Source organism: Pituophis catenifer, unplaced genomic scaffold (genome assembly GCF_029215685.1).
Source record: "Pituophis catenifer annectens isolate HBS135680 unplaced genomic scaffold, rPitCat1.0.hap2 SCAF_1, whole genome shotgun sequence".
Taxonomy (NCBI): Eukaryota; Metazoa; Chordata; class Lepidosauria; order Squamata; family Colubridae; genus Pituophis; species Pituophis catenifer.
Genome location: NW_027256881.1, coordinates 300,179,887 through 300,200,120, shown reverse-complemented (window position 1 = coordinate 300,200,120; position 20,234 = coordinate 300,179,887). Strand labels below are relative to the sequence as shown.

Here is a 20,234-nt window from a genome sequence, read left to right as displayed (position 1 = left end):
AAAGTTTATATTTTTTTTAATAATATTTGTTGATTGGAAAAGATGCTGTTAAATGCATGTATTTAGCTTGGAGACAAGATGATTGAAAAGGTATGATAACTGTTCAAATCCTGGGAAAAGTAGCACATAAAAGATAAAAAACTGTTTTTTAATATTGGATCTAAAATATGGGAAGAAAGATTGGGGAGGATCCTAACAATAAAAATAGTTTGATAGTAGAAGCAATAATTGGGCAAATTTGTCGGCTCCCTTTCATTTCTCTGGGATGCTTTAATTTGGATTTCTGTACTGAACAGGGGATTGGACTGGATGGCCTAAGCAGTCTCTTCCAATTCTGTCAGTCTATAATATTATTTTGCCTTTAAAAAACCTTTTCTATTTTTTCCCGCCAAGGGCAAGATAGCTCTTCAGAAGCTCTAGGAGTAAAGCAGAAGCCTCCATCAGGTCACAAGTGTAAGTCTGTTTCTCCTCCCCCTTAATACTTCTTCCTATAAAGTTCAAATGGAAATCTCCCTGGAAATGTTCCTTTCAGCTATCTTAATACTATGATATTTGAAACGTTCACATTTCATCTATAATCAGCATTAAGAGCAAATGTAATCTAGATTTTTAAGCAATTATAATCTTGGGAAACAACCACTGTTGAACAACCACTTCTCCCCCACCGATAATTCTCTTTATATTGTAAAAACTAATTCTGCTGCAGCTATGCAGCTTGCACGCATATGGCATTAAGACAGGGGTGAAATGCTATCGGTTCACACCGATTCAGGTGATCCAGTAGTAATAAAATCTACCAGTTCCAGGCGAACCGGTAGTAAAAAAAGCTACTGGTTCATCTGAACTGGTCTTTCTGATGATCAGCTGTGCAGCACCCTCGCTGTTCTACTTACCTTCTTAAGGCTCCTTTTTCCACACGAAGCACATGTTTGGTGTACACTGCGCATGCTTGGCAGGTACCGTGCATGTGCAGGCAGTGAAGCAGTGGGAACCTGTGGAGGATTTCACCACTGCACTAAGATACGGTGGTGATGAAGGAGCAGATGTACATGGCCAGTTCTCTGTATCAGGTTGAGCTTCTCACTGAATTGTAAAGTCTACAGGAGAATCACAAGGATACTGGAAGAACATGGGTACAAGCAACTCCAGTATTTGAAACCCTACCTCCTTAGGATTTCTACTTTCAAAGAAATTTGTGAGTGTGCTTACAAACTCTTGCCTAGTAGGGCAGAGGCATCAAGACCCCAATGAAATCAGGACAAACACTTTGTGCATTCAATATCCATCTTACACATTTAGCTCTTGATTATAAAGGTACTGTCCTCAGAATTGTAAACACAGCAAATGTTGTAAAACTCCCAAATTAATGCTAAAGTGGCTTGCATTTTTATTTCAGCTCTTTAAAGGAGAAGCTGACTACATTTTTTCAAAACTGACTATTGAAGATTAAAAATTCACCTTGAATATGAATATCTTCTGCATCTGGAGCTCTTTGTTCAACTGACATTATCCCACAATTGTGTTAAAACAACTCAGCTAAAGTAAACTCAAATTAAAAAGCTGTGCAGTCTTCGTTCCAGTTATTACCACAGCCATATTGCTGGCATCCTTGCCATTTACTTAATGCCAGACAATCTGGATAGATGCCTATTGGGTTACTTGCCCTACTTGTTTTTTAAACACTCCTAATTTAGATATTAATATTTAACATCAACATTACTGCCTGACTTCCTACAGAGGAGCTTTTAGCCCATATGTATTCAATAAACTGAAAAGGGGGTTCTCCTGAGAATGCAAAAGCAGCTTAAGATAAGAGTCCTCACTACTCAGCGCAGCTGCAGGTGCTCGTCACAAAACTCTAAATTCAATACCTGAACATCATTCATACTGAACTTCTAGCATTAGGATAAAGTAATTAAATTATAAAGGTGCCCAACCAATGAATTTCATGCAAAATACAAGTATTTATTATACCTTACTATAAGAGCCTTGATGGTGCAGTGGTTAAAGTGCAGTGTTGGGCAAACTCTGCCCACAGCCTGGAGTTTGATCCTGACAAGGCTTAAGGTTGACTCAGCCTTCCATGCTTCCAAAGTCGTTAAAATGAGGACCCAGATTACTGAGGCAATAAGCAAATTATGCTTCTACCTTGTAAAATGCCCAGCGAGTGTTGTAAAGCACTATGGGGCAGTGCATAAGTACAAATACAGTATATGTCACCACTGAGCCACGGTGGCGCAGTGGTTAGAATGCAGTACTGCAGGCTACTTCTCTGGCTGACTGCAGATCAAATCTCACCAAGCTCAGGATTGACTCAGCCTTCCATCCTTCTGAGGTGGGTAAAATGAGGACCCAGATTGTTGGGGGCAATATTTTGACTCTGTAAACAGCTTAGAGAGGGCTGTAAAAGCACTGTGAAGCAGTATATAAGTCTAAGTGCTATTGCTATTGCTAAATGCTATTGCTATTATGCAAATACATGTGTCCTATAGTATAGAAGGTTTTTAATCTAGGATTATGGAAGGGGAGTAGGAGGAGAAATAATTAATCTATATTGAAAATAAAATAAAGTCTTTACAAGCTAAGAAAAATGCTGGTTTAGAAATTTGCTTGTTTGGAGAGTTTGAGCATAAGATTTTATGAACTGAAATAACGTAGTCAAGGATAAAATGTGCCATGTGCCATTGCACATGATTGAGCTGTCCTTGTTGCTTCCTTGTTATGTTATTGCATAAAAAAAGGACCTTGACTCAGTATGGAACAGATAAGCTTCGATGGGCCTCACTTCAGAAGCAATTTTCTGGTTTCTTTGAAGGGACAGGGGACTGAAGAAAGATTTTTCAGAAATGAAAATCAGCTATTTAATCTAAATTATCATCCACCAATATTCTCTAATATAAACTGTTATCCCTTCCAGCACAACCTTATATTCAGACATGAAAGGACCCAAACTATAACAAAGTTCAAATATAAAAGTGGGAAAATGCTTTTTCTCCATTTACTCTGTATGATCTCTCACTTTTTTTTTCTCTGTTATACACAAACATACATAAACACAAATACATAAATTTAATGCAATTACTGAAATCTGACTTTTAACTTCCTGGAATTTTTTTCCCTTGTTGACTCGAGAGAGGGGATACTGGTAGTGTGTCCTGATTATTAAATTATGATTTCCATTATTTTGTAATATTAGCTGCCCTCACTTTCTGAGGGGGTTTCTTAAGAGAACTTCCCACTTGATGGTTAAGACTTATTTGAAATGTAGGAAGCAAGGGAGGCTTCAGATGTAGAAGAGGAGATCAAAAAAGCCAGAACATTTATTTGATTCAATTTAGTCATTGAATCAAATAAGTCAATCCCAATGAACTTTGGGTGGCTCACAATTTGATAAATAATAATAAGTCTCTCTTTTGATGAAAGGTTCCAAGGCACAGCTGCAGTACAACTTCTTCTGAATTTACAAGTGTATTTTTTTCCATATTACCTACCTAATGTTTATTATTATAAAAGGAATTGTTAATGGTATTATAACTGTATACAGCAGCCTTCCTAAATTAAATATGTAGGAACTAACTTCCAGAATTCCAAAACAGCATATACTGCACATAATTTTATTAAATGGTATATATCAAGGTCTCACATAATTTTCAGTGGAATTTCACTGAAACAGCTGTAAATATTAATGCTGTTTTCTCTTCTATCCTGAAGTCTCAAGTATTGTTTCAGTGAAGTTCAATTAACATTACACGCCTGGAGAAAACTGGCTCCTACAATTGACTGGAAAAGAGACATATACAAAAGAGGAATGGTAAAAAAACTTCACACCTGGTGTAGTAAGTCATTTTAACTATTTTTAAAATGTTTTATTGATTAGATTTTTAGATTCCAATCATCATGTGACTCTCAAACTCTAAAAAATAAATTATTCATAATGCAATATTGTAATTAAAATATATTGAATTATAAAAAGAATAACCATATTTATCTTAAAACCAGAGCATATAAATAATTGCAAATGTACTATTCCAATTAATTAAAAAGGACTTCCAGAATAGCTCTGCTTTAACCTGCTCCTGGAAAGTGTTGAGTCCTCTCCAATAGAATATGATTCTGTAATATGGAGACATTATAGAAAAGCATCTCCTCCTAATCTTGGGCATTCTAATCTCTCAGTGGTGGGGTGACTCCTACATGGAATTCATTCAATGATTATGTCAGGTTTCGAGGTCGTCTCAAATAAATTGCATTTTAAACAAAGTCTTTGAAGAAAAACTCCTATTTATTAAGCACAACATTCTAAATCCGACTCCATCAAAGCCAACACTGACTTCCAGACCCCAAACCCTCCCTTTCCATTCCCCACTCCCCTGCACTCATTGGCCATCTTCCAAGTCATTCTACCACTAATCTACTGTTCTAGCTCAAAGGAATTTCCCCCCTCCCATCCCATCTCCAGGGATATTATCTCCAGGGAAAATAAGTAGGTGAAAAGTCAAACGTCCCTTTCCAGATGCCTCCGCTTCTCCTTCTTATGTCAGCACTAGAGTAAATGAAGCTTGAAGTGCTGACAGATTAGTTATTGATCATTTTCCAGATGAAAAAAAAATAGTTTGGAAGTATTAAACATATCCAAAGTATGCCTCCTAATTCTTCACTGCAATTTTTAGAAATGCATGCAGTCATATTTATATATATTGGGGAGAAATACATCAATGTGTAAATATTAGGAGCAATCGTATACTCAAATAAATTTTAGCTCTCAGTATGTTTAGATTCTAAAGTAGAAACAAGGTAGGACACATTTACTATTGCAAAGCTGACAAGGACCACAAATGACTGAGCTGTCACTACTACAACAAGCAGTGGAAGGCCTCTGATACTTCAAGGTACATGGGGCACAACCGAAACATCTGGAAACTGCAAGCAGTACAAGTTATCTTTCAGCCTAAGCTCAATTAGTTCAACTGCCTGCTTTGTGCAGCTACCCAAATTAAAGCATCATCTGCTCAAACATTCCCAGTGAAGGAGAACTCAATATCTTTTTCTGCAACTGGTTCCACTGTTGAACTATTCTATTAAGAAGTCGTTCTTAACATTCAGCTGGAATCTGCCTTCCCTCAAATTAAAACCACTGTTCTATGTCCTGCCTCTGAGATAAGGACAGATGTTGGCCTTCTTTTTTGCGTTGTCCTTTCAGATAGTTGAAAAGTACTATTTGCTGGGCATCTTATGAGTTAAGCAGGGTCAGATCTGGTTAGTATTTGGATGAGATACCACAAGAAAATACCATAGTTATAGACCAAATTGGAAAGTCAATAACGAAACAGGAGAAAGCAGTGACAAACTATTTTGCCAAAGTAGATACATCCATACAGCTACCAACAGTTTACATATACTTAATAGAGGCTAAACTAATGGAAAATGTGACCATTAAAAGTCATTGTAATATCACTTTTGTTTTATATAAAGCATTAAGTCTCTGAAGGTACTCAATACTTAAACTAAATAATAAGCCAAACTTCCTTTCTGGCTTACATTAAAAGTCCTTTTTTGTTTCAACAAGGATTTGGGGGGAGGGGGGCATTGGAGTTTTTTAACTTTCAGCATGTTACTGCTACTTGGGGAGTATATTAAATATGATGTTATAATCTTATTTATTTGTTGTAAACATTTTTGAAGGTCCACGTGGCACCCAAACTGATACATCAAATAAATAGGTCCCAATATTATATCATACCAAATCACTTTCTTTTTCTTCTGGGAGCAATTTACGATAATCATTAACAAGCAAGTAAAATCTCTGGTCAACCTCTGTCGCAGGAAACCTATCTGAGATTGCAAAATTATTATGATTACATTACAGGTACTTCTCCAAAACGCTTAGTCTCTTAGTAAATCCCAAACCCTTGCAAGAGGAAGAGAATACACTTATGTGTTAGCAACAGGGGGAAAGCATGTGGGAGTGGAAAGATTCTAGAGGAGCACAGCCATCGCTTATGACGTATTTTACTTATTACTGGAGGATGGCAATTCGGCAGTAAAATACAATGTTGTCACTTTCAATATGTGCTAAAGGTGATTTAAAAGAGCTGGCTGGGAACAACTTACAGTGTTATCTGATTACAATACACCAGGTAAATCAAATTAATGGGAATGGGGGCTATATCATCTCTTCTGACAACCGCAGATCAATTCTCCACTATGACTAGTTCAGGCAGAATTTTGAGGATCCTTCCCATCTTCTTAAGGACTTCATTTCAGAGTATCCAACTTTGAGAAAAAGGATTAAATTGTTGAGCTAAGAACAAGACAAATCCTGGCTTTCCTGCTTAGGAAGGAACAAGAGAATGGATGATAGCATCCAAGAAGAAAAAGACTTATGCTGACTATTCAGACTTCAGATGAATATTCAAAACAATTAAACAACATTAAAAGCAGTAGACAATATTAGAATTAAATACTAATAGTGTTTAAAAATTTCATAGTTAAAAACACAATGAAGGATATGATCAAGGATATATTTGCCAGAGTCTGGGAGCTGCAGAGAAAAGGGCCCTCTATGACAGTGTTGGTGAACTGAGTGCCGAAATGGGAGTGTGTGCGCAGGGGGGGGGAGTGCTGGAAACGGGAAGAGCTGTTCCCCAGTGCTCATGCATGTGCCAGGAAGCTGAGCTTCCAGTGTGCGCTTGCATGCCAGTCACCTGGTCTTTGGTTTCTGGTGGGCATGCACATGCGAAGACCAGCTGGCCAACACGCATGCGTGCACCAGAAACCGGAAGCTCAGTCTCCTGGCGTGCATGGCAACAACTGGTGTGCCTGGAGAGATGGCTCTGTGTGCCACTTCCGGCACGCGTGCCATAGGTTTGCCATTATGGCTCTATGACATGCCATGATGTATTGCTCTAAGTTACTTATTTATCTCCTCAGATATCATGAATTTGAACTGATTCTTTCTAATGTACAAGAGGACTCACCCCATAATTCATCATGCATCAATGATGGCATCTATGCTGCTGGATTGTGAGAGATTTTATCATAGAGAAAAATCAAATCATTTCTCAACTTTGGCAACTTTAAAATGTGTGAACTTTAACTCCCAGAATTCCCCAGCTAGCAAGTTCCCAATGTAGAACAGTTCAGTAGACTTTATCCTTGCAGCTGTAATGTATGATGGGAAAAACTGTTGATGTTACCTAATTGAATAATGAAACATCTTCAAGAAAACAAGCAAACACAGAGAGCACCAAGGACCCCACAGAACTCTTTTTGCTGCACATATTGCAACACACAAGCCTTCAAGAGTGTGTTTTTCAGATTCAAATATAGGCAGCTGCACTCTTGCCAACTATCTTGCACTTTGGGTGCCACAGTTTATCTGTGCACCATCTTTGCAGCATATTGGAAAGATCATAGGGGCAATTGTGTTGGCTACCTCAGCAAATTTCCTACTCTGGTACCAATCAGGTCACTGACAGAATCATTAATGCAATCAGTCATGAATTATTCTAAAATCTCTTGGAATCCAGCTAGATCTGTTTTAATAGATTAAATATTCATCTTCACAGATCTACTGCCCATACAGAATCATAATTTGTCCAAGTTAGAGTGAATTTCACTTTGAGAGATTATTTAACTTTTCTTCCTAATAGATACTATCAACAGCACAAGCCAAATGCTTCTTTTTCCATCTAGTATGACCCAGATGCTGTCCCACTGATAGCATCTGTCACTTTACATCAACAGTTGCAAGCATGATCCCTACAGACAGATTACCAGAATTTATAAACTACAGCTTATCTCAGAACTCTAACCATAGGCATTTCTAGGCAGCTACTGTCATCAGTCACTGAAGAAGCAAGCAATTTTTCAGCAGAAGAAATTGGGCAGAATCAAATTCAATAGAAAACATCCATGAGGAGAGTTCGTGGCAAGTGTGTTTGTATGTGAAACAACTCTTTCTATCTTGGCCTCCATTGTGTAAATTCACTGATTTCCTCCAACACTGACAATTTCCTCCAGTACCTCACTATTCTTGAGTATATCAGCGAGGTATGCTTGAGATAATGAGTGAGTAAGCAGAAAATCCAATTGCACAGCACAAGGTGGCCAGCAAATCTGTGTATCATCCTTGCTGTTCTATTAGCCAAGTGCTCTGCAGCATCATTAGATCCTGAAAGAACTCAAGGAGATGGGCCAAAACTATGGTCATCCCAACACACCAGCAAATTAATTTCATTTGGGTGAGGCAAAAGAGCTTTGAAATGATCCCACAGTGGTTTTATATTTCTCCACAAAGGTTTTGCCTTACTATTTTGCTGCTGTTTCTGCTTTAGCTCCTCATTCTGATGTGCTCCAGAAATTTTGGACTAATTTCCATAATTCTCAAGTGACATAGCCAAAAAAAAAAAAAAAAAAAAGCCAAACCATGGAATTAACACTGAAATACAAATAGAAGGCAATAGCCTGAACAATGCTACTTTTGCATTTTCTGGTATCATCTTCCTCCCTCTCCCCCTCCTCTCTTCTTCTTCCCTCTCCAAATTCCATTTCTTTTTGTTTCTTTTTAGCCCCATTCAACATTTTGGAAATGCAGGATCTAAATATTAAATAGATAGAAGATAGATGATACACAAACAGACAGGATGCCAGCTTTGAGCTATTTAAAATATTGACTACATTTTTAAACAGGTAAATGTCATCAGAATAAGCATCAAACTGATTGAATAGAAACAAAACCAATGAAACAGATTGATTAGACTGCAACTTCCTCTCCCACTCCAGTGATATTTTGATTTAAGATCCCAAAAGAGCTTCTAGTGGGTGGTGGCGAAATTTCTTGTTTGCGGAAAAATAATGGGAGAGGGAAGAATCCAGCAAACACTGGCTTAGTTTTTCTATATGGGCATGTATGCATGTGGATGCCCTCTAGTCAATCTTGACTCCAGGCAACTATATGGTCAAGTCCCTGCAGTTCTGTTGACAATGTTTTTAGAAGACCTTTGGTCATTGCCTTCTTTCTATGGCTGAAAGAGGGGGGGGCTGGCCCTAAGTCATTTAGCTGGTTTCTGTGCCTACGTTAGGATTAGAATTCAAACCAGTTTTCATTGCACTTCCTAGTGCAGTCCCTTTAACTGTGACACAAAAATGTATTATTTATTCATGTATTATTTAAAGAATGTATATGGCTCCTTTCTCACACAATAATCCTAGGCAGCTCATAACAAAACACAAAACACATTATACGTCTGCTTCCACTGTTCCATAGCAACCCATACAACTCAACTCCTTCCATCCTCGCCCAATTCTGAGTGAGAGAGTCAGGTCTTCCTGGTTTTCCAGAAGTCAAAAAAAGTAACCCACCCACTGATCTCAGCCTCAGATTAGTGTCTCTCAGATTAGCTTTATTCCACTTTGTTAATTATTTTGACAGAAACAGCAACCTCTGAGCTTTTGAGGACACCAATGAAACCAACAGATCTCACATTCAGTACAGCCCATTCATTTCTATGCCTCAAACTCTTCAAGCGATGATCCTTTCTCAGAGCAAGTACCTTATATAGGAATAAAGAAAGGGACTTTCTCACTGGTTGACCTCCTCACAAACCCTCAACAGTACTGACATTGCTGACATTTCAGCACAAAGTTGTTTGTTCTGACATGTCTTCATTTTTTAATTTCTTTTTATTATATTGATTCTTATTGTTTTACAATATTATCTCTTTGCTGAGTACTATAATCTTTTCACACCCCTTGAAATGAAAAATTGCTGTCTTAGTTCTTGGGAGGAAATGCAGTTTTAAACAATGCTAATAATTATATAGAAAACATAAACTCCAGATGCTATGCTTTAAATAACTGGTTAAAGGATATTTGAGTTTAGCTCTGCAGTTCCTTTTGCCTTTTCTTTTTTTACTTGCAGTTGTCCAACTATGCTACAAATGTATGACAATCTTCCCAACAATAACCTTCTAATATTTTAGACCCACAAAGAGATGAACTTGTCAAATACTTTTGTTATGCCTAACTTAACAGAACCTCTTTGTAGGGCATCCAAAATTGTGGAAAGCCTTTTTAAAATCCGTATTTTGCATATGGATTGTATTTACCCACCAAAATTGTAATGCATGATAACAGCTTTCTTCTCTAGTATTAAGGCCTGTTCATTGGACTGTTTTTCTGTTCTTTTTTGTTAATTCACCATAGTCTAATCAATTTCCTAATTACATCCCTGTGTTGTTTTCCAGTGACTTCCTGTTTTCATCCCCTTTAAATAAGCCCTTCTGAAATGTTCAGTCATTCAATGCAAATACATAATAGTTAAGAGTCTTTTAACTCATCCCAGTCATTGTAGCCCTCTGAAGGACAGCCTTCATGTAGTTTTGGATTAAGACATTAGGCCCATGATGGCGAACCTATGGCATGCATGCCACAGGTGGCACACGGAGCTGTATCTGCGGGCACGCAAGCCATTGCCCTAGTTCAGCTCCAGCATGCATGTGCGTGCCAGCCAGCTGATTTTCAGCTGCCCCTCCCCTCCTAGGAGTCTCCACTCGGCCTGTTTTGGATGCCAAGTAAGTATGGGGCTTGTGCGGAGGCCCTGGGAGGGCGTTTTTGGCCTCCGGAGGGCCTCCATGGGGGTGGGGGAGGCCATTTTTGCCCTCCCCAGGCTCCAAGAAAGCTTTTGGAGCCTGGGGAGGGCAAAAAAACAGGCCTTCCGGTTCCACTGGAAGTCGGGAAACGGGCCATTTCCAGCCTCTGGAGGCTTCAGGGAGGTCTGCTATGCCCAAAATGGGGCGTGGGGGGTTGTGCGCATGAGCGGGGGGGCAGAGTGAATTATGGGTGTGAGCAATTAGATGTTTTATGAACACATGCAATTAAAGCTGTCCAGAGCTTTAAATCTGGCAACCAGATGTTACAATATGAAACAGTCGATAACAGCCAGTTTGTTCACTATGCTGATTGGAATGTTCTTACCTTTGTTCTTACAAATTAAACAAAATTTCAATTAGGCACATAATAGCATGTACATGTTGTTATATTAATCATTATTGTTTACAGAAGAAATAACAAGGAATACACCCCTCTTTTAAACCTCATGGAATAGGCAAATTGATGATAAACAGACAATGGTCTTAGAGAGCTAAGCCTTATGTTTCAGCCCTTAGGTCTAATCAGAATTTTGGTTTCTTTGCATTTTGCCTCTTTTAATCGTGCTATAATCTATCTATCTAGTCTAGTTGATAATCATGGAGAAGATCTATCTACGTGGTTGCCAGGATTCAAAAACAATGGCAGATAGTTAATTAATCTAGCTAATAAGATACCAGTTTCTGTTTAGTTCTTATTTTATAAAATTTACTCATGTAATTTTTAAAGTGAAATTTCATAGCTATTTTTAAAGAATTCAGTACTGTATTTTATATATTTTTTCATGTTCAATAATCTCAGTATCCCCAATTTTCCAATCTGCCAGGTAGACACAAAAGAAATCTTGAATCTGGTCAAGAGTTAGAAGGAAATGAAAAAAGTTAAAACATCAAAGGGGATCAAAGGATAGATTTTGAAGTTTATCAATAAGGTTTTAAAAAGTGATAGTGACAAACTCAAACCCATAACAATTAATGATACAACAGGCTCAGAATAATGATGAAGCTGCTAAAATGTCATTGAATCTCACTTTCACATAGAGTGGATAAACTGAAGCCCAAAAATCATAAAATTATATCTGAGTGATCCTGCACTGTTGACAGAAATCACTGCAAATTTGAGATCCAATTTTACTAATATCACTTCTTCTCAAAATATTGATGTTTCTGATTTATCCACATCAAGTAGGAAAACTGCTGGAAAGAAGAGATATCTAAACTAGGAATTGTTCTGCAGGCATTTGATCAATGGGAGAGTGTCCAGAGGAACTGGCCCATTCCCTCGCCTTCAGCTGCTCAAGTGTATTGCTGAGTGTACAAACTATTTGGCTGCAGAAAGTGTTGCAATTTATTTCAAACTAATTTTGATGACTGAAAGAATGCAAATACAAAGATTACTGCTCAGAACGATGCTTTTTTTTTATTATTTGTACTGTAAAAATTAGTGAAACTTTCTTCCCGAATAAAAAGGATAGGCCCAGGAACAAAGTTATGCTACTAAGAATATTTTTTTTAATAAAGTGAAAGAAATTAACATGAGGAAAAAAAATATGCTTTATGGAGAGTTTATATACTTTAGCAGATATGGCTGTATTTCTCCCTGCCCAATATGAAAATCTACAAAAAGAAATACACAGGGGTTTGCCATGGGAGTAAAGAGAGATGAGAACATGAGCAGCAGCATAGAGTCCACTAGGGAAATGTGTTCATCTCAGCCTGGCTCAAAATAGTATCTGACAAGAGTGAATCACACAAGTTCTGAAAAACTCACAAGAAATAAAGTTGAGAATCTATAGTTGCCACCCTCAATTTCACTCCCTGTCTGGTAGCTTATTGGCTTCTACTGACAATGAGTAGTTGAGCATCTATCTACTCCTCCATTAAAGATAAATAAAATGGAGAGGGAGAAGGGAAGGTGAGGGAAGGGAAGGGAAGGGGGAAGTAATGAGGATGATACTTAAAATGAATGGAATGAATGGAAAATTTTAATCATGAGTTTGTGAAGCTGAAGCTGAAGAATGTAGCACTAGCAGCAACCAGAATGGTACCAAAAGCATATATGTGGTGTTTCTCCGAAAACACAACCCACCCCAATAATATGCCCAACCCTAATTTTTTTGGCCTAATATTACCCCTACCTCAAAAATAAGCCCAGGGGGATGGGTGTGGCCAGCATGAGTGGCAGTGCGGAGGCAGAGGAGGGCAACTCTCTGGCTGCAGCTGCAGCCCACTGGCCCCTTGGGGCAGCGCAAATACCGCTTTTGCCCTTCTTTTTCTGGGCACAGCGCTTATGCTTGTTGGGCCGGCAGGTTCATAGCCAACTGCTTTGCTTTTTCCCTCTTTTTGGGAGGCTCACGGGAGGCTTTTTGGCAAATGGTAGGAAAATGGGGAGGGGGATTTTCCTGCCCGTCATCCATTCCTCAAGCTCAGAACAGACTGAGGGAAGGATGGCAGGCAGGAAAATCCCCCTCCCCATTTTCCTCCCGTTCACCAAAAAGCCTCCATTCTGAACGCTGAAGGTTCAGAATGGAGGTGACAGTGCATCCACGGCGCGTCCACGGCACATCCAGCTCACCAAGTCTGGCCCGCTGCACCTCAGAAAAAGTAAGACCGCCTCAAAAATAAGATGAAGTGCTTATTTCAAGTCTAAAATAAAATAAGATGGTCTTATTTTCTGAAAAACACAGTAGCTCCACAACTGACAGAAATGCAACAAAAACTATTAGGAGGCTGAGTGTTAGGAAAAGGTTACATCAGTGGAATGTGTTTCATTTCTTTGCTCTTTCACTGTCTATAAAATATTTAGCAATTAGGGTCACACAAGTCAATAAATCAAATATGTAAATGTATTTAACATGCCCAATAGGGGTAAATAAGTAGCAAGTGTTGGAAACTATGAATGAAAACAAGGATTATATGGACAGGGTTAAGTATTCTCCTTCTATGGTATGTTTTTGATAAAAATTAGTCCCCTTTTCTTGATTTTACTATTTCTCCCTGGAAGATGTAGCCATTGGCACTAAGAATAAGTAGAACACTACCAGTTCTTTTGAAGTTCTAAAGGCAGCACAGTAAATGTCCTTCATAGCCAGTTTCATAGCTAGGGAGAAAAGCATAGGTAGAGACCCTTGGTTCTCATCCTCTTACAAAATTTGTTTCAGTTGACTTCTCTAGCTAACTCTGAGAAAATTAAACATTGTTAAAAGAAGTGTTTTAAAATGTATTAGTAAGTTGGGCAAAATTGTTTTAAATTGGGTAAAAGTTGGGTTTTTCTTTCGGTAACTTAACGTGTTTTAGCTACATTGAGTAAAAAGGACTTTCTGTTAAATGGTTTTGGGTTTTGGGTAATGGTTTTGGTTTTGGGTAATGAAGGAAAAAGTTTGGGACGCAGTGGCTTAACTGATAAGGCCCAAAACACACACTCTTTGTCTGATCTCATCAGGCAGGTGAAAACATTAGGAGAAAAATGATCCTGTAAGTAAACAATATTTATCTATTTATTTATTGTAACTTTTTGCCACTAACATCTGCAGATTGCCTGCAATTTACATGTCTAAAATATAAGCAGATAAAACACATTAAAGCAAAAAATATAATACCACACCATAATTTACAAAGAAGAAGCAAAATATGTAATACAAAAAAGTTTTTTAGGTATAATAATTTATCATTTTAAAAGGTGTGTAAAAGCGAGCTCGCTTAGCAGTAAACATTATGCACAAACACTGAATCTTTCTATTTGCATAAAATAACAAATATATGTAAATTATGACCTAGAAATTAAAATGCATGTCTAAACCAAGTTTGATTGTGATATCTTGCTGTTCTCCAAAGTATTATTATTGTTAGCTATTGTTTCTCAGTGGATTCCAGCAGTCTAGAAGACCCTTGTTTTCTGCCATGGCCTTCATTGTTTGGAACGTCTTGCTGCGAGATGTGAGATCTGCCACCGCCCTTCTGGTCTTTAGAAAGAACTTTAAAAGCTGGTTCTGACAGTTGGTGTGGGGCCTTGATGGAGAAACTGTAGTCTATATGTGGTAGATGCAGTGACAGAGATCACAGCACCACTGCTCTGCTCTAAATCCATGGTCTTTTACTCTGTATGTAATCTTTTCTAATTTTAATCTAGTTTAATATTTATATTGGCTTTTATATCTCTATTTCTATAATAGTGTAACCCACCTGTCATCACTCACCCTAAACAAGAGATGAATGATATATAATTTTAATAAATAAATAAATAATAAACAAACAAATAAATTTCATTATTGATTTGAGCCAAATTTTATTTGTACTCTAGCTGTTTAAAGAACCCTTGATTCTAAGCAATTTTTCTGAGCAAAAGACTTCCTTCAGTGAATCAGTTAACACAATCTGTTCTCACTTCGTTTGACCTTAAGGCACAACACTCAAAATAGCCATGTACCCAACCATCATGATATGTAGCAAGTCTTCATGATTTCCCATTGAACTTTCACACCTGTTGGAAAACTTGAAAACCTCTACTAAAAGTTTATGTTCTATACATCCATTACCTTCCTCCAGCCTGTTTTGTACATTAAATTTAGCATATTCATAGAAAACAACACTTCCTAGTCCAAAATCAGCATCCAACATGGCAACCCATCTGGTGAACTTAAGCTCCAATTTGCAGCTTACACTATTTTTCTACACCATATGCTTCATGCCTCCAAAACAATTCTAGCATTTCCACTCCTCCATATAAATACACTTTCCTAGAGCAAAACAATTTCATATAAAGTTTAAATATAATGGAATAAATCCTTTATTGTCAAAAAGCTTGAGTGAGGTAAATTGGGGAAACCCATGCTTAACTCAATGCTCAACTGCCTGAATAAATTCATAAATCTCTTTCATTATTAATATCTCTAAAACTGTGTCATTATTTTCTCTCCCCGAAGTGTAGGAGTTGGAAGTTTTATAGAAAGTTTTCTCAACTCAAATTAAGTCAACCTAGTCAAACCGAGGCATACAATTATGCCAAGGTGGGAGGGAAACCCATCCACTTGCTTTAACAGACTTTTGGCTTCATTCATGCAGGGAACAAATAATGTCAAGAAAATGTTTTAGATGAGTAAGCATAGGGGAATCTCCTAATAAGCTATTATTTTTTTCCAAGAACCCAATCATCTCCACCAGGGATGTCAATTAGCCTGTTTCCTATCAACTAGATTATCCATCTAGGGCTGGACCTGTGACTGATATATAGAACAAAAAGACAGTATTAGCTTCATGGTCTGTACTTCTGGGCTTGTGGGTAGGAGTGAAAGAGTAAAGTAAATAAACGAAACTTTTAAGGAGCTAACTGCCCTCCAGGCCGGCAGACTGCAAAGCCATCCATGCACCATGGATGTAATGGAGCTCTCAAGATTGGGCAGGCAAAACACAGCATGAAATAACTTTTTGTGAAGCAGTTTATTTTTATCCATAGTTTGCCAAGGTAAGGAAGCATTGCTTCCTCTGACCCTGACTTTTCTAGATAGAAATTCCGCAAGCAGCGTTCTGTCAAAGTAAATAAATCAATCCCATCTTCCTCTCTTGTTTCGGTCTTTAAAGACAGCAGCTTGAGTACCTACATCTTAATATGCTTTGCATTTAAGAGATTATCTCTTTCCTTGTCTGCAAAAGAAAAGTTACTGTGTACCTCTTTTACCATGAATGCAGTTTTAACTAAATTTCCTTTAGAGTTAATCAAGGGATTCAGATAAAACTTCGGTAGCAACTTCTCATTGATAACAAAACATTTATAGTCTCTGTTTTTTTTTCATTTACTCTCTCCCCTCCCCCTTTGGTTTCTGTGCTGGATAAAAATTATCCGACATCATGCATATGCTGACTCTTAAGCTACAGATCCTTATGATTTTTCATTGCCAGGAACCTGCCATTTTTTCAGTAGTTAAGACTACAGTAGTTAAGACTAACTTTTCTTGCAGGCCATCTTTCCCCTTTCTCTTTCCTGCCAGCTCCTTAGCCCATTTCAACTCCCTTTCCAGGAGAGATTCTATGACCATGTAAAAATCTTAGCTACTACTTCTCAGATTCTTTGCAAACAGAGTTTATCACCTTCAGGTACATGCATGTCTGTAAGCTGTAAGACATTATCTACCTACTTCTCTCAGTCACAATGGCCTTTTGTCTATCCAAAATCTATTTTAACTTTATTTATCTATCCCAGGGCTTTTTATTTTCTGATTATGCTAATACTTATATAAAAACAGTCACAAGATGATAAAGTTAAAATGAGATACGCACTTCATTATATGGAAAATTGTTTTTACTTGGAAAATAAATGCATTTTCTTTTGAAAGATTTTACAAAGTTCATGCAACAATCTATGTTCATGGTAGTAATGTCCAAAGAAAACCAGAAAATCATTTCTACAAATCCTTCTGAATAATTAATATTTCCTATTTATGGTATCTTGATTACTACAGATTGACACAAAAGAATAACAAAATCACCACTTGTTACTTCCCCTACACACTCAGTATAGAACATATTTTTGCTATTTTCATTTTTCTACTCTTGATTACAGTCATGTGATTCCCCTACTTTCTCATACAGATACGACCTAATTTTCATAGAGTTTATTCTGAAAAGCTTTGGAATATGATATACCCTTTGTCACATTTCATGTTTATGTGATATTAAGCCACAAAAGGTTACATTTATCCTGGATAAAAAGCATTTTTTTCTGAATTTATCAGTATCTGCTTAACATTCAGACTAGTTATACATAGGATAAAAGTGGTATTGCGTTGTTTGGTATATACATGATATATTAGAACTCCGGAAACCGAAGTAAACTTTGCAATATTCATGAGATTCATTAGAAAACATTAATCTTATTTAACAACATGTACAAGATAACTAGTTAAAGAAGATGGTGGCTTTCCAAATAATGAAGTTGCAACTCTATTTACAAAAGAAGGCAAGTAGAATTACATTTAATCGACTGAAGTAAACGAAGTTTCATTTTAAAAGCCCAAAAATGAATAATAAGCAAAAAGAGCAATGGTAATAGTAATAATCAATTGTCATGCCCAAGGAGCTGCTGATACAGTTCTACAGAGGAATTACTGAGTCTGTCATCTGCACCTCTATAACTGTATGGTTTGGTTCTGCAACCCAACAAGACAGACACAGGCTTCAGAGGATAATTAGAACTGCCGACAAAAACAATTGCAACCAACCTGCCTTCCATTGAGGACCTGTATCCTGCACGAGTCAAAAAGAGGGCTGTGAAAATATGTACAGACCCCTCGCATCCTGGATATAAACTGTTTCAACTCCTACCCTCAAAACAACACTATAGAGCACTGCACACCAGAACAACTAGACACAAGAACAGTTTTTTCCAAACACCATCACTCTGCTAAACAAATAATTCCTTCAACACTGTCAAACTAGTCACCCATCTCCTCCCACTTATGACTGTAAGACTGTAACCTTGTTGCTGGTATCCTTACGATTTATACTGTTTCCCTATGACTATCATTAAGTGTTGTACCTTATGATTCTTGATGAATGTATCTTTTCTTTTTATGTACACTGAGAGCATATGCACCAAAAACAAATTCCTTGTGTGTCCAATCACACTTGGCCAATAAAGAATTCTATTCTATTCTATTCTATTTGCGTAAGATAACTAATGTCTTACCCTCAGAAAAGCTTTGATACAATGACATGTAACACTTCATCCACTGATTTGCATGATCACCTTCTGAAATATATATACAAGGCTTTCACATCCCTGAAATAACAATGCCCAAATTCTCAAGTATCAGAAAAGCATATATATTCTTGTTCCTACACATTCTTTCAGTATATGGACTGCGCTCACATAGTAGGCATAGCTACAGTCTGATTTGTTTGACTTGGCTTAGCAATCTCATAACGTCAGACTCTTGTGGTTTATTCAATAAAGCACAATCAAACCAGCCATGACATACTGTGATATGAACTAGATCACAGATTGTAACTGAAAGCCTTATTATCAAATCACATACAGCATAAATGGCACTGAAGGCAGCAAAGGAGAAAGAAGACAAAGAAGTCATCAGTAAAAAGAAAGGGAAAGAAAAAAGAAAAAAGAATTGATAGCTACAGGGGACTACAGAATACAAAGCAAGGGGCATTAAATCCATACTTTAGCAATCAAATATTCATATTTAACTGTAACTACGAAAAGCACTGAAAGCATAACTAAAGCTGTCTTTTTGTCACCTTTATGAATTATAGAGGCAAGTTGTCATTGTACAAAGCAGAGTGTATTAGGACTGCCCTTCATATTAAACACAAAGACAACAAATGGAGAGAGAAGAAATGTTAGGAAAATCCAAATGGTAGCCATTATACTGGTTCAGATTTGATACTATGACACACATCATCTTATAGAGGCAAACTATTAGGCGTCAATGCTTGGTTGAAGTTGGGCAGATCCAAATCTTATGGTTGCCTTCTTCACCTCCAACAAGTGAGTGAAAACAAGATTCCATTCTGGAGATTCATTTCAAAGTAGCTTTCACAATTAATAAATTATGAAGCCAAGTGGCTCTCCAAAACACTCCCCATATTTATAACATGACCAATTCATAATCAAATAATCTTTCCCTTCTTTGATTTCTGGTGTTAGTTTGAAAACAAAGTACTGTTTTTTCATTTGCGATTCTTATAATTGTAAACAGGAACATAAAAAAGCAATTAAAAATTATATTGAAAGTGTTTTTTGAAAGTTAGTTTGAACTACTGATCCCAAAGTTGTTACTTTAACCTTCAGTCTGCCAATATCACACAGCTCTTACTAGTAGGGAGTTCTTCCTAAACCACAATTTATACTTTATTTAAACAACAATACATGTTCCAAACTGAGAAGATGGAAAAAAAAAAGAATGATGCACACATATTTTATAACAAAATGTCAGTCCAGACACAATTCAGCTAAACAACTTTTCTTTGAGAGAATAGATACAATAGAAGCATATAAAACGTATGTTGTAAAACACACTAAGCTGACAATGATAATGCCAAAATGACATTATTGACTCTAGCAACACATGTACTTGCATCACAGACACAAGTATGTGAGGGTGGCACTTGCATGATGATGTCAGTAATGTGTGTTGTCATTTTGGTATTAATGTAGCTTGCTGGTACAGATTATTCTCTATCCTATTCTCAGGTAAAACAAAGAACACATCTTCATTTTCTTCTGAGTAACACTATCATATCACATGTAACTAATTAGTCATATCATATATAGCCCGAATCTTTTATCAAGATTAAATATGCCCACTTCCTTTCCTTTCACTTTTTATTACCTTGCTTCAAGTCCCTTTTTATCTTATCATATCACCATCACATCATGATAGGATATGTATTCTGGCAGAATATGTACTATTGTATACCTGGCATTTACCAGCAATGGCCTGAGGCCTATTAGCATTCTCATGCTTTAATAAACAAGCAGTTGCTATGTCGGATGCAGAACTGAAGGAAAAAGTCAGTTTCAGAAATAGCACAAAGAATGTTGAATGTGGGCAGAAGGTTACAATTCTGTCATGT

The 20,234-nt window shown here is 37.2% G+C and overlaps 1 protein-coding gene across 22 annotated transcripts in view; it reads right to left on the bottom strand.

Moving 5' to 3' along the window:
• The window catches only part of NRXN3 (neurexin 3), a 1,226,878-nt gene that overhangs the window by 1,084,034 nt on the left and 122,610 nt on the right, over positions 1–20,234 (bottom strand). For 5 of the 22 annotated variants that reach the window (XM_070931446.1, XM_070931448.1, XM_070931449.1 and 2 more), the window contains exon 4: positions 7,237–7,265. The exons of the other annotated variants lie outside the window; for them this stretch is intronic. In XM_070931446.1, the coding sequence (XP_070787547.1) occupies positions 7,237–7,265 (29 nt within the window). The remainder of the gene's footprint in view (positions 1–7,236; positions 7,266–20,234) is intronic. 22 annotated transcript variants of the gene reach the window in all.